Source organism: Daphnia pulicaria, chromosome 3 (genome assembly GCF_021234035.1).
Source record: "Daphnia pulicaria isolate SC F1-1A chromosome 3, SC_F0-13Bv2, whole genome shotgun sequence".
Taxonomy (NCBI): domain Eukaryota; kingdom Metazoa; phylum Arthropoda; class Branchiopoda; order Diplostraca; family Daphniidae; genus Daphnia; species Daphnia pulicaria.
Window position 1 is genome coordinate 11,476,765 of NC_060915.1, and position 13,017 is coordinate 11,489,781.

The 13,017-nt window shown below is 39.2% G+C and overlaps 4 protein-coding genes across 7 annotated transcripts; 3 read left to right on the forward strand and 1 right to left on the reverse strand.

The window, feature by feature from the left end:
• Positions 1 to 354: 354 nt before the first annotated feature.
• On the forward strand, positions 355 to 2,985 carry LOC124328750 (homocysteine-responsive endoplasmic reticulum-resident ubiquitin-like domain member 2 protein). Its single transcript, XM_046787584.1, has 4 exons — positions 355 to 596; positions 953 to 1,113; positions 1,176 to 1,346; positions 1,684 to 2,985. Exons 2-4 carry the CDS (start codon positions 985 to 987, stop codon positions 2,551 to 2,553), a joined length of 1,170 nt encoding a protein of 389 aa, XP_046643540.1. The 5' UTR covers positions 355 to 596; positions 953 to 984; the 3' UTR covers positions 2,554 to 2,985.
• Positions 2,666 to 7,710, reverse strand: LOC124328702 (ATP-dependent RNA helicase DHX30-like). The gene is made up of 16 exons (XM_046787508.1): positions 7,463 to 7,710; positions 7,228 to 7,399; positions 6,980 to 7,170; positions 6,692 to 6,914; positions 6,542 to 6,629; positions 5,829 to 6,470; positions 5,522 to 5,752; positions 5,164 to 5,466; positions 4,929 to 5,075; positions 4,812 to 4,861; positions 4,547 to 4,751; positions 4,026 to 4,482; positions 3,739 to 3,958; positions 3,560 to 3,675; positions 3,339 to 3,486; positions 2,666 to 3,273 (listed from the first exon to the last, which is right to left on the reverse strand). The coding sequence occupies exons 1-16, from the start codon at positions 7,611 to 7,613 to the stop codon at positions 3,099 to 3,101; spliced, it is 3,519 nt and encodes a 1,172-aa protein (XP_046643464.1). The 5' UTR covers positions 7,614 to 7,710; the 3' UTR covers positions 2,666 to 3,098.
• Positions 7,711 to 7,737: 27 nt separating this feature from the next.
• LOC124328739 lies at positions 7,738 to 9,717 on the forward strand. 4 transcript variants are annotated; one of them, XM_046787569.1, is made up of 5 exons: positions 7,738 to 7,868; positions 8,060 to 8,270; positions 8,368 to 8,458; positions 8,534 to 8,889; positions 8,956 to 9,717. In XM_046787569.1, the coding sequence occupies exons 2-5, from the start codon at positions 8,064 to 8,066 to the stop codon at positions 9,574 to 9,576; spliced, it is 1,275 nt and encodes a 424-aa protein (XP_046643525.1). In that variant the 5' UTR covers positions 7,738 to 7,868; positions 8,060 to 8,063; the 3' UTR covers positions 9,577 to 9,717. The 4 variants fall into 4 exon arrangements, with proteins under 4 accessions (XP_046643525.1, XP_046643526.1, XP_046643524.1 ...); XM_046787570.1 differs by having other exon boundaries at positions 7,758 to 7,880; XM_046787568.1 differs by having other exon boundaries at positions 7,804 to 7,937.
• Positions 9,718 to 10,039: 322 nt separating this feature from the next.
• LOC124328770 (geminin-like) lies at positions 10,040 to 11,064 on the forward strand. The gene is made up of 4 exons (XM_046787608.1): positions 10,040 to 10,196; positions 10,270 to 10,525; positions 10,590 to 10,786; positions 10,850 to 11,064. Exons 1-4 carry the CDS (start codon positions 10,101 to 10,103, stop codon positions 10,916 to 10,918), a joined length of 618 nt encoding a protein of 205 aa, XP_046643564.1. The 5' UTR covers positions 10,040 to 10,100; the 3' UTR covers positions 10,919 to 11,064.
• The last annotated feature ends 1,953 nt before the right edge of the window (positions 11,065 to 13,017 follow it).

The following is a 13,017-nucleotide window of genomic DNA, read 5'->3' on the forward strand; positions in this document are numbered from 1 at the left end:
GAACAATTTAAAAAGTAGTTTAAAACAGCGCAATAAAAAAACTTTTTAAGGGTAATCAATCAACTACAAAAAAAAAGAGATCCTCTTCTAACATCTTTATATAACCTCGTTCAAGAAGCATCCTTCATTAAGTGTGTCACGTCCTGTCGGTGTGGGGGGAAACCCAGCATGCAAAACCTCGCAAAACATCATGGCAATCAAGAGATTATTCCTTCTGATTGATTACGCATTTCTTTACTATAAACCAAAACAATTTTTTGAGGCGGAGTTAAAGCCATATATCCATGAATCTTTCACGACAGCAGAAAAGCATATCCCAAAGCAGGAGCTTCAAGGTTTCAACGTTTGTATATATCGTGTCATGGCCTCATGGAAGATGACTTTCGTTTTTGTATTTCTGTATGCTTTCTTGCAGATAGCTCTACAGTCTACCCCAACAGGCTCGCCTGGGGATTTGTATTTTTTGTTGTTGTACACTGTACTACACCCTCGCAGCTGTGGTCTGCTGCTAAGCAGAGACGGGCAGTAAGCAGCGAGAACTCAGTTGCGTCATTCGATTTCGAGCGACAAGAAGTGTTTTTATTCTGTTCAAAAAAGTAAGCTTGTAAATAAAGAAATCATCTTTGTCTCTTATCGTTCTCGACTAGAGTTTTACATATCAAATTCGAGTTTTCATAAACGACGCAATTTTGTTTTCATATTTTTGCGTTTTTTATTTGCAAAGTTGGGAGGCGTCATCAGTTCAAGTGTCCTTATTTGTTTAAGTTATCTAGTTCTCCAATTTTCCTAGATTCACACATTGGAATCTGGTTTCAACTTGAAACCAGTTCCATGATTTATTGAGTGCAGATGCACTTGTAAGAAGTTTTGACCCCCATCTATCTAATATATGAAGCTTTGCCTATCTAGCATTTTAATAACCTTAGGATACTTTTTTTTTGTTGCTTTTTAGGTTCAGCAGTTGGACTGTATTTGCCAGCAATTATGCCACCAGTCACTCTGGTCATAAAAACTCCTAGCCTAAAGCTATCAGATGTGGTTTACAGCGGTGAATCAACGAGTAGTGTCAATCAGCTGAAGATCTATCTGCAAAACCAATATCCATCAAAGCCAGTAAGAAAATTAGCTACATAAAACTAGTTTCAGCTGCCATTTCATATGTTTATCTTTTTTAGAAACCAGAAGAGCAAAGGTTGATTTATCAAGGTAAACTTCTGCGAGACAATGAGATCTTCCAGGACTTCCTGAGAGATCTTGACCATGAACAGACACATACACTACATTTAGTGTACACATTAAAACGAACTCCATCAGCTGAAAACCGTGAACAAGTTGACACAACAAATGTAAGTGTTTCTTTTTTCTCATTGATTATAAAGGTACAGTTTGACATCCAACAGCTCATAGAGCTCATATTCATTCTTTTTAAACTAGCTTTGTGCAAGGCACTTAGTGGGGTGTGGTTGTATCAAATTAGAACAATGGGTCCTTCACAATTTTACCGGTGGGCATACTAAACGTAGGCGATTTTTTAAAGTGTAACTATGACTGCTAATATCGGGGATTTAAATATTTCTTGAAATCCCGTTACTTATTGGCGTTACGTTTCTTATTTGGTCATGTACCGTTAGAAATTATAACAACATTACTTACAATATTTTTTATTATTATTATTATTTGAAGGCTGGCATTTCTAATGTCGTTGAAGACGGATTAAGACATCGCAATACAGCTAGTGTTGCAGCGCCCTCAACGACCCCAGCAGGGATGCAACAGCCACAACAAGAATGGGATTTAACTAACGGACAATTCCCTGTATGGGCCAATCAAAATCCAGGAGCTGACCCAGTCACACAGCAACTTCTATGGTGGCAACAAACGTACGCTCAACAATATTGGGCGCAGTACATGCATCACATCAGCAATGGCCAACAATATTTGAGTCCTACTGCTCCTGCCGTTTCTACGCCGGTCGTTTCACCACCTCCTCCTCCCGCAGCCCCTGCTGAAATCAACCGACCACAGCAAGAGCAGGTACAGAGACGTCCTCCACTGCCCCAAGTTGGCGGTGTTGCCCAAGAGGATGATGACGATGGTGCCAGACAAGCTCGTGATTGGCTTGATTGGGTTTATATCACTTCGCGGATGGCTATACTGCTTGGAGTTATGTATTACTACTCTTCATTGCCTCGCTTCATGTTAGTTACCCTTATCGTCGCGGGTATTTATTTCTACCAAAAAGCTCTCCATCAAAGACGAAACGCTGTCGACCGCAATAGAGAAATCATCGCCAATGCGGCTGCTGCTGCTGAGGTGGCGGCTAATAGAGAAGTCATTGAGAACGCTGAGCAAGTGGCTGGTCTTGATGGAGCTGAAGCAATACCAAACAATCCTTTGGGTGCTGAAGTTGATCCCCGACAGACTAATACGGCGACGGACAGAGTTCAACCAGCACCTGCCACTGTCAGCGGCTTCAACGTGGCCCTAAACCTGTTGGTCGGTTTTTTCACATCGCTGATACCCGAAGTTCCTGCTCCAGAAGCTCTTAATTAATTAGTATAACTAACCGTTACTACCGCACCTTGAAAAAGGAAAGATGTTAAGTACTAAAAACGCAATTCAGTGTGAAGAGTTGAAAAGTAACTATTAAAGTCTTTTGAGGTTGTTATTGGCATTAGATAAGGAGCTTAGCATTTGCCTGTATGGGATGTAAATCTATGGAAAATGGCAGTAAGGTGTTCTTGCATATTTCAAGACTCTTCACGCGTCCTTTACTTTCCCATCGACACTGATAGGTTACGCAGACCACAATTTTTGATTGTAAACATAAAAGCCCTTATTTCCTTCATTCGATATGTTTTGTTTGGTGTGTCTTTCCTGCCGATTGGCATATATTAGCAATTCAACGCTTTAACCCTTTTGAGTTACTGATGTACATAATTTGTTTAGGACCATGTACGTGAATAAACGTTAAGTCAAGACCGACTTATAGCACTAGCATTATTCACTTTGATTAACAGATTCTTCAATTAAAACCAAATTTATAACAAATCATTAATTTATTATTAATTGTTCACTATAGAATTAATTTTATCTAATTACTCAAAGTCGTCCTTTGGTGACAACAAACGTGAAAGCAATTCAATCTGTCGCCCATGAAATTTTCCTACAGTTGCAGCAACATCATTCGTTTGTCGTGATCCAGCAGTCCGCAGTAGAAAATCACAGGTTTCACCCAAAGAGTATCGAAGGCCCATTAAAAGCTCCGATTCCCTGTGATTAAATTTGAATGCAAAAATGAGGTTATGCAGCATAAAAGAATTTCGAAAAGAACCAACCTTGACAAACAAGCAAACTTCAGGTTTCTGCTACCGTCAACAACGATATTTACAGAATCATTTCGTGAGTTTAAATTGTCGTTTGCAATCGACTTTCCAGCAGTCAGCAACGTAGCTATGTTCGATATCTGGGTTGTATCTCGTACGACTAAATTTAATCAAGAATAATAATCATTATATTAATTAACTAGGGCAAGGAAAAATAGATTGCATAACATTACCAAAAGCTCTACGTTCCGTTGAAAAAATGCCATTGAAATAGAAGACAAAATCGGAATTAATTCTCTTAACGTCAGCGTTGACTGAATCTGGCACAATATGAACCGGTCCATGCTTCCTGGAAATGTGAAAAACAATTTTTTAGCATTCTGGATGCCGTTGAATATAAAAGAAAACATACTCGCTCAAAATGACGGTTTCATTGGATCTGATCATTCCTTTTATCATTCTTCCTCTACGTACTCTGAGAATTCGATCGCCGAATCCCATAAGGAGAGCCGCTTTGACCATTTCTTCATTGTCCGCGTACATGTTCACCGGGTGACGAGTAGAATCGGCGTCCTGCCTATCACTTAGTAAATTCGCATCCTTTAAATGGTCTACTAACAAACTTCTAACACCTGTAACCATGGGTAAGCATTGGGTGATTTTGTTCGTTTCATTTTAGTTCAACTAGTTTAGTAATACCTCTGAGAAAATAAAGTGATTTGGGATTAGCTCGAAATTGATCGCAGAATTCATCAACTTCATATCGACCACGTTGGTTACGAAACTGTTTCACTAAATTGGCCAAAGCCAGGTGGTCGCTTGTTGAATGAAACCGATTTTTGGCTTGCCGAATAACTTGTCGTTGTTTTTCGACAGTGGATTCCACAGACCAGCCCTCACGAGCTGAACTAAGGCCAGCCACGATTGATGCAACTGGATCGAGACAGCGGAAAAGAGTTGCAAAGACTAGTGATTTGGCCAAACGAGGATGCGTGGAAAACTGGGCGATACGTCGTCCCAGTGGTGTAAGGCGTTCGTATTCGTCCAACGCACCGATTGACTGCAATTCTTGAATTGCGTCGTAGATCGAACGATGTGTAGGAGGTTCCAATGTCCGGCTTAAGAAATCAACTGATTTCAGATTTTCATCATACGCCTTAATTGACCAAAATGGTTATTTTCACGGTTTCCAGAACAGTGCAGAAATGTTCTATTTTTACCTTAATGTCCATGACTACCTTCTCGAGCGGAATTCGGAGAATTTCTGCCTGGGGGAAAGGCTCCATTTCTTCAAACTTCTCTTGTGAGTATAGATGGAATGATTCTCCTGGTTGAACACGTCCAGCGCGCCCCGCTCTCTGCTGAACATTGGCTTTGGATACCCACTGATTCTCCATAACAGCTGTACCACGCTGAGAATTGTATCTAAAAAAAAGATGCCGAACATTTTAAACTGAATCTACAAAAAAAATTTTCCATGACCACCTTAGCTCTTTATGAACCCCTGGATCTATCACGTAGACACAATCCGGAATCTGGAGGAAGAGAAGTTTATGTGCGTAAAGGCAATATGAGAAGCACCATACAAAAATCTAAATTTACCGTTAAACTAGTTTCAGCTATATTAGTGGCCAGAACAATTTTTCTGACACCTTCAGGGGGGCGATCAAATATCCGTTCCTGTTCAGTTTGTGAAAGTCTTGAGTGGACCGGTAAAATCCAGTGAGTTTCCTCGCTCGGATAAAACTCCTACATTAGCATAAAAAATCAATCTTTGCTCTTTCGACATAAAATAACATTAAGGACATTAAGCACACCATACGGTACTAATTAATACCTTTAATTTAGAGTGCAGGTTTTTAATGTCAGCCCAACCCGGTAGGAAAACCAAAATCGAGCCTTGAGAAGGTTTGTTAAGGTCAATGTGGCGAACCAGTTTGACTAGTAAATCTTGGTCGACCATGGGTTTCAGGGTTACGGCATTATTTATTCTACTTCCAAAACTTTGGGTCAACTGTCTGATTTCAGATAAAAAGCGTTTTTGTACAGGGAAAGCCCTTCCACTGACGTGAGTAAGTGGCGCTGAATCAAAGTAGCGCGACAGCAAGTCCGCATTTAGCGACGCGCTCATCAGTATTACCTAATGTAAGATACTTTTAATTCATTGTTGAAAAAATGCACAACAGTTTTCTTACCTTTAACAAAGGATTTGTTCGCAAAAGATCTTTGATGATGACTAACGTGAAATCGGTCAAACAGTCTCGTTCATGGACTTCATCGATAATTAAATGGGATATGCCTAACATATTCGGACAAGCTTGAAGTCTTCGGAGAAGAATGCCAGTCGAACAGAAGAGTATGCGACCCTGTTTTTGACTGGGAAGCACTGAGTTTAATCGTACTTGGTAACCGACGCTATCACCAACCTAAGATGGAAATAGAACTTCAAATAAAGACTGGGTAACGATTAATGGAACAGGTGGGTCTATATATGCAACCTACTTTTTCTCCGCGATGACCTGCGACAGTTTGCGCTAACGAAAGAGCGGCCAAGCGACGTGGCTGTGTTACGATAATATTGCAGTCAGTGCCACGATGCTTGAGTGCATACGAATCCAGCAAATACTGGGGCATCTGTGTGCTTTTTCCACATCCAGTATCTCCGCTTAGCACAACGACGCGATTTTTTTCAATTAAATCTAGAATTTCATCACGCTTTTCCGCAATTGGAAGATGAGGAATAACTGGACCGGATTTTTCTACTAGTCTCATTTGTGCACTACGGTACAACTCATCACATCGTTTTTTAATTTCTGTTGGACTTAATACCGGAAGTCTTCGTCCTGTAAGTGGATCTACTGGGACTTCCTGGTTATCATCACATTTCCATTCGTTAGTTGACGAAATGGGTAAATTGCCTAAAGATTCTTCTAGCTCGAGTTCTTCCTCTACTTCCTCTATTCCTTCTTCATCTTCTCGAATCAAGTTCCTGGCGGCAATTTCCCGTTCAAAGACTGCTCGATTTTCGTCTAGCAGAGGTTTTAAAATTTTGAAATCGTTCAACACTTCTTCTAGCTCTTCTACTAATACTGGAGATAATTTAACTGAAGCTGGATTGCTTGTATTTTTTTTCAATTCCTGGAGCTAGGAAAAAAATAAACAAGTGGAATTCATTCGAATAATCGGAAACTAAGAACTTTATATCATGTACGTACCTCTTCCTTGGAATATAAATTCGGATAACCATCTTTGTGTAAGTGATTGTTTGTCGTCAACCAATTTAAAGCAGAAAGTATGGCACGTCTATAAGAAAAATCACTGGTCAATTTTCAACTTTTAATTATTTAAAGAACAAAAGTAATCACTTTTCAGCTTCGGCACGGGTAGTTCCCTCTCCCGAAAACTCCTTTGCCTCGGGCCATTTCAAGTTATAGCTTGCTTGCCATTTCGAGTTTGTTTTCCTTTTTAAATGTTTAAATGTCGGGCGAGCGATAAAATTGGCGTCTTTCATGTGATTTGAAATTTTCATGAAGCAATTAAGCAAAGTTGATTTGTAGTTAGGAAATGTGGCCTCAATAGCTGCAAACTCTACAGAAAGATTTTAATTTTGAAGATAATAAGATTGTACTTAGATTTTAAAAAATATTTTATACCTTCTTCGTTTTCAGTAACAGAAGGTTGGGTTGGTTCATCACTGTTGGGAGGCACAAAAGTCTTGTGAGTGTTGAGCTCACACACTAGCTTTCCTGTAGCTGAAATGATATTAGAATCTTGCAAAGCAGTCAATGCTTGTTTCGCAACTAATTCTTCTAACTCTCTCTTGTTTTTCCCTATTGCTTCAAAACTTTTTTTGAATAAATTTAATATACATCAGATTTGGCTAAAGTACTATTTTTCATACCTTTGTTTTTCAGGCCATTTAAGTGTCAAAACTGTTTTAAATGCTCTGCTTTCTCCATGGATGGGAATGGTTGTGTAAACTGGCTTAAGAAAGGGTAGTTTTAGCTTTTGGGAAATTGATTGAAATGTTTCGTTGACAACACTTCGCGCAGGTTTCGGGTGTAAATTCCGCCCTGTAAATAATGACACAATGTACGGACATGCTAGATTAAGATAAAGATGAAAAGAACCGGTACCCTTCGTCTCATGATGGTGGATTGTTTCTCCCAGTCTCGGTGCATGACATAAACGAACTCGCAGACAATTATAATTAGACACGATTAGACACCGAGAAATCACATTTTTCTGATTCCAATTAAGTACATCGGCGGCACAAAAGCGAAACATCGTAATTTAATCTTTATAAAACTAGGGAAGCAATTTAATTTCCTTGTTTTATTCACGTGTATGATAGAAGCATGATAGAAGATAGAAGGCTAGAAGCATGATGCAAAGAACGTCGTCTGCCACAGATAAAGGGGTGGAGCTTGTCTTTCGTCAGCTGTTCGTTAATTCAGAGTCCTTGTTTTGCTGTCAAAAACCTTCGAAATATTTCTGTATGGTCGTTTATAGTGTGGTGCACCAAGTTTAATTTAGTGACAAGTAGGCTAAGAAGTAATGATAATTATTAATTATCTAGATGCTGTCAGTCATTTGCTATAAGTCTACCATGTGTTCACGATCTTTGCTAGTAACATAAGAACGTTCATTTGAAACTTTGAAGTTATTCAAACTGTGTGTTGTTAGAGAATTGTTAAAGCATGAATTAATCTCATGAAATTTGATATTATTAGAAAGATGTCGACCAAGAGCCTGGATTTAAGCTTGCCACTTAGCAACAGACAGCAATTCAGCAATAACGTTGAGTTGTCTTCCCTCCAATTAACAAAGGAACACCTTAAAACAAAGCTTGATTTCAGTAAAATTCAATGCTATGAAGAACTTGGGGCAAAATTAATTGAAGATAGACTATTGTTAACAGCACTTGAGCTCTATGCTGAACTGGTATCCACACATTTATTCAAAACATATTTAGTGCAACATGTTAAATCATTCTTGCCTAATTGACTGCAATAATATTTCATTTGTTTTCTTCCATCAGGGTGAGGCAGGTCATGAAATCTTATGCCTAAAGCAATTTTTCTCCAATCCAGGAAATTTTGAAAAATCTGCTAAAGCCTCTGGAATGCTTGGTATTTAATTTTAGTCAATTTAGTGCTTTTTACCATCATAACGGTTCAAGTTACATCATTTACTCAAAATTGTAGTACGATCCATGAGTCAAACCACTCTGGATTCCTTGGACTTTGCTCCAATTTCGGAGGATGGTGATAGAGCTGGAGGAGACCGTGTAGCTGTTTTAGAATTTGAGCTGCGTAAAGCTAAGGAGACTATCACCGCTTTACGAGAAAACCTAACTCAACAAGTTGAACTTGAGAATGCTAGCACTCGAAGCGAAACAGAGAGCACAAGCAGTCAAAATAATCTCGTCACACACCACAGTACACCAGAACCCATGAAAGCGTACGAACAACGAGCCATTAATTTTCTAGTTCACGAATATTTACTTACTCATGGCTACCGGCTAACTTCAATTACATTTGCTGATGAAAATACTGATCAGGTAATGTTCCTTTAGTGATAAAACGTTGTAACAATAATTTATACTGTACATTTTTTTTTTCGTAAGGATTTTGAGCATTGGGACGACGTTGGATTGAATATGGAACGTCCAGCAGACTTATTAACAATGTATCGCCATCGTTTTCGACCGGCCTGCCCGGCTCAAATAGCCCAAACTGAAGATGTAGAGACGCAAACAGAAGACTCGTCTAATGATTCATCTGACCTAACCATGCAGTTAGGCGGAAGCGCCGAAGAAAGCGGTAATAACAGCTATGACGTATCGTCACTCCCATCAAGTACAAAACCTGAGGTCAAAGTTGTTTCCGTCCCGACCCATGATATTCGCGATTCAATGATAACCAAAACTTCGTCTTTTAACACTTTTCACCCTAATCTTGAAAAACCTTCTACTGTTTCGGTAGCTACTTTGCCGACGCCGGTAATGGCAACGCGTTTTGATCCTCATTATATCCCTCCGGCTTTTCCCCAACAAGTCCAACTACAAAACTCGGCTCGAGCATTGAAAGAGGAATTGCAACAAGGTGTCGAAGATGTCTGCCAAAAATTTAATAGTTTTTTCAATAAGCCTCCTTCTTTACCTGGCAGTTCTATAAGCAAGCCCATGGGATTCACCCACGTTAAAACACCTGATCGTACATCGTTTTCTCTCTTTAACACTAAATAGCTTTAATCTCACTCCACTGTAATTTTTGTAAGAAAATGGCTCAATATGAAATTGTTTTTATGTCGCCAAATTTAAGCTGTCGCGTTGTACGAATACGAGAATGTTTGATTTTGTAAAAATAAATGCGATCAAAGATTTTGATTCAGTTTTTGAGTTAATTTTTATTACGTTTACTTTCATCATTCATTATTCAAATTAATTAACGATTAATGTCAGTAAATGTAGAATTTACAAATTTCAAAAACATTGGAAAAATATTAAGCAGCAAAAGTAGATCTTGTGCTTTTGAATTTTGCCGGTTTCACCGCTTACACTTATAGGTATGTTACATTTTTCTTTTGAAATTTTCATTTTCAATTTGTTTAAATTAAAGATGATATTGATTATTGATACTCGACAACCCTGTGCGTGCTACATTAATAACTGAGATCTGGCAATCACTTTTTACGCGCCATTATTCCTTGTAAAGTACGCTGTCATATTTCCAAATTCCGTAATTAAGAGTCTAGTTCAATTCAAGATAAATGTCCAAGCATCAATCCTCGTTGGCTTTTAAAGAGAACAGTTTACCAAAAGGGATTCCACCTACGACACTTGAAGATTCAGCCGACATGGACGAGGTAATTCTGCAATTCTTACCATCAGTTTTCGTCGAGAATGCATGTTCTGACAAGTGTCTTCCCGTTTCAATAGGTTTTTGCTGCACAACGAGTTACATTGCAAACCTTGCAGCCATCAGCTAAAACTAAGGGACTAGTAGGTTCTCATGGTCAAATTATTCATCATGGAAAGGATCTTAAATCAAAACAGAAAACACAGTCAATTCAAGGAAAGATCCAGGTGTTTGAAGACAAGACCAGTAATACAGGACCCAAAAAGAATATGGTGGAGGATCGAGGTGTTCAGACAGATCCAATTGAACTGGAAGAATCCAAATCTAAAACTGCTGGTATTTACATTTTATTTCAAATCAATTCCGTTTTCGTTGTATTAATGCTTCTTTTGCTAAGCAGAGAATGACATTGATGTTGAATACTACAGTACAATGGCTGAAAGAAGAAGAGTCGCTTTATCTGAAGCTTTGGAGGAAAATGAACATCTGCATTTAGAAGTTGACAGTCTCAAAACAGAAATAAATGCTCTCAAAGCTGAGAATAGTGTCCTCAAACCTTTGGCTGAAGAGGCTGAATATCTGGCTGGTGTGATTAAGGTAAGCATTTGCACAAGTTTTTGAATCAAACACAATTTGAATTGTTCCTATTTTTACTTTTAGGGGCTTTTGGGCTCGGAAGAAGAGGAAGAAACCACTGAAGGTGCCACTGCCAGCACAAGTGATAGTTGACGCTAATCGATCTGAACACAACTTGTCATTTTCTAAATTTGTCACAGTATCTCACCTTAACTTTTTAATTAATTAATCTCCTCGTGCCAACTGTAATCGGACTTGTAAAAAGAACGTTTTCAATACAAAATTTCGAATTTCATAAATATGGGGAGCTGTCATTTTCAGAATCGGGCGTGATTTGTTTAAATTGTGGGCTGGTCTGAATCGGATTCGACTGTTTCCTCTTTGCGTGATGCGAGGTGTTGAATCGGTCAGCCAACCGGACATCCGTTTTTAACGCGAAGCCACTCGTGAATAATGACGGGTAGTTTCATGTTCGACTGAAAATTTTCGAACGGTCCGATGACCATACACGTTAATCTGATGCGTGAACTTCGAAATCAAGAGAAAAGAAGCCCCCAAACGAGTTTTATTTCCTATTTGGAAAGTCACCAATCAACTAAACTGAGATCCGTGTGGTGCTATGCATATCAAACTGCCTTGATGTAATATGCACACAGATCTGGTCTAGAGGATCGGTCAACTCTGGTCATTTGACCATTTGAGATATTGTAACGTGATTTCAAACTTTACGAACAGGATTATTGAATCTTTTGATGTAAAAATTCCGTTATTATACCGTACGATAGTCAAAGGAGGGCCCTTTTTTGCTCTTTCTCGGAAATACTGTCGCTCGGCAAGTATTAAAGCTGGATGTGTCTCTCAAGACTGACAGCACGAGCGTGAACCCGCGTTTCTCTTTTTTCCTCTAGAAATTTGTTGTGTACGCACAGTTGCGGTCGTCCGGAGACACACGCCATTGAAGCCTAACGTTTCCTCCCCGTCAACTGGAGTGCAATGCATTATAATATCAGCAGCGCAGTCTGTAATTGTACTTCTTCTTTGAAATATATACACTTCTAATATATCCGTCACGCGATATACCGCTACTGCTGCTAATGCCTGTCTGATGTTGCGTAAAACCCTTGAAGATGACGACAAGAAATGCGACACACCGACTAGTTTCCTTTTGGGAATAAAACAAGAATAACATCAGCGCCAATAAGAAAATGTCACGGTTACTTGCCGCTGACAACAAACAAAATGGCGAAACACTATCGCACACAGCAGTTTGACCCCGTCTAGATTTGAAAGGGGAGATCGTAGAGTGCGAATATTATATTCGTCCGGCTCATCTCTTTGTTTTCCCGCGTGAAAAATGAAATAACAACCATTGACAAAAGAGTTGTGATTATGAGACACTAGACCTACTTTTCAGTTACTACGTGCCTATAATATTATGGAAGCTGTTTTCATCTTAACTCGAGTTCCATTTCTCTGTGATTCAGTTGATTGAATTGTTTGTAAATGAGCAAGCTGAAGAAGATTTTTGTGAAGTGATAAGACTACCTAAAGAAAAAGGATGGAAGGATGGATAATTAGTATTAGAAACGCAGGTGAGTTGCAAGAGAAGAAAGAGAAGCCCGCAGGCAGCGAATCTCGTCGCTCTCTTGTTTTTCCTTCTTCAACAAACAGGGCGAAGATAAAATAAAAAATAAAAATATATAAACAATAAAATTAAATGAAAGAACTCCTTTTCGGTGTTGTATTTCTCTCACAGCCGAGTTTTTTTGCATCCAGCAGCGAGAAGAGTCGAGTTGTTTGTCATCAAAAGTCCCCCACTGGTTTTCTGAGCGACCCATCGTCTTCCCTTAAACAACTAGAAAACCAGTTAACCGTTACCGAAAACATCTCTTCACAGTTTCTCCCCGTTGTTGTTGTTGTCACTAAAATTTCCCAGAGCACACGACGTTCGTCCGATTTGGCAGCCATAATTAATTTCCATTTCCATCCTTTCTATTTTCTCTGCCATCAGTTTACCTTTGATATTTTCCAGAAATGAGTGATTAACCTTTGCTGCCCCCCTGATCGCATTGCGTGAACATTCAGTGAACGTTGAGATACATAAAAGGAAGAAAAAAAAACCGTTGGTAGGCGGAGGAGAGGCCATTACATATTAATACGTCGCACGATCTGGCACGAGTTTGCCATTTTGAGGTCAGAATTCAGAAAGGATCGAATCGTCTCGTTCGAATCGCCTGCGGGTAAGCCTTTTC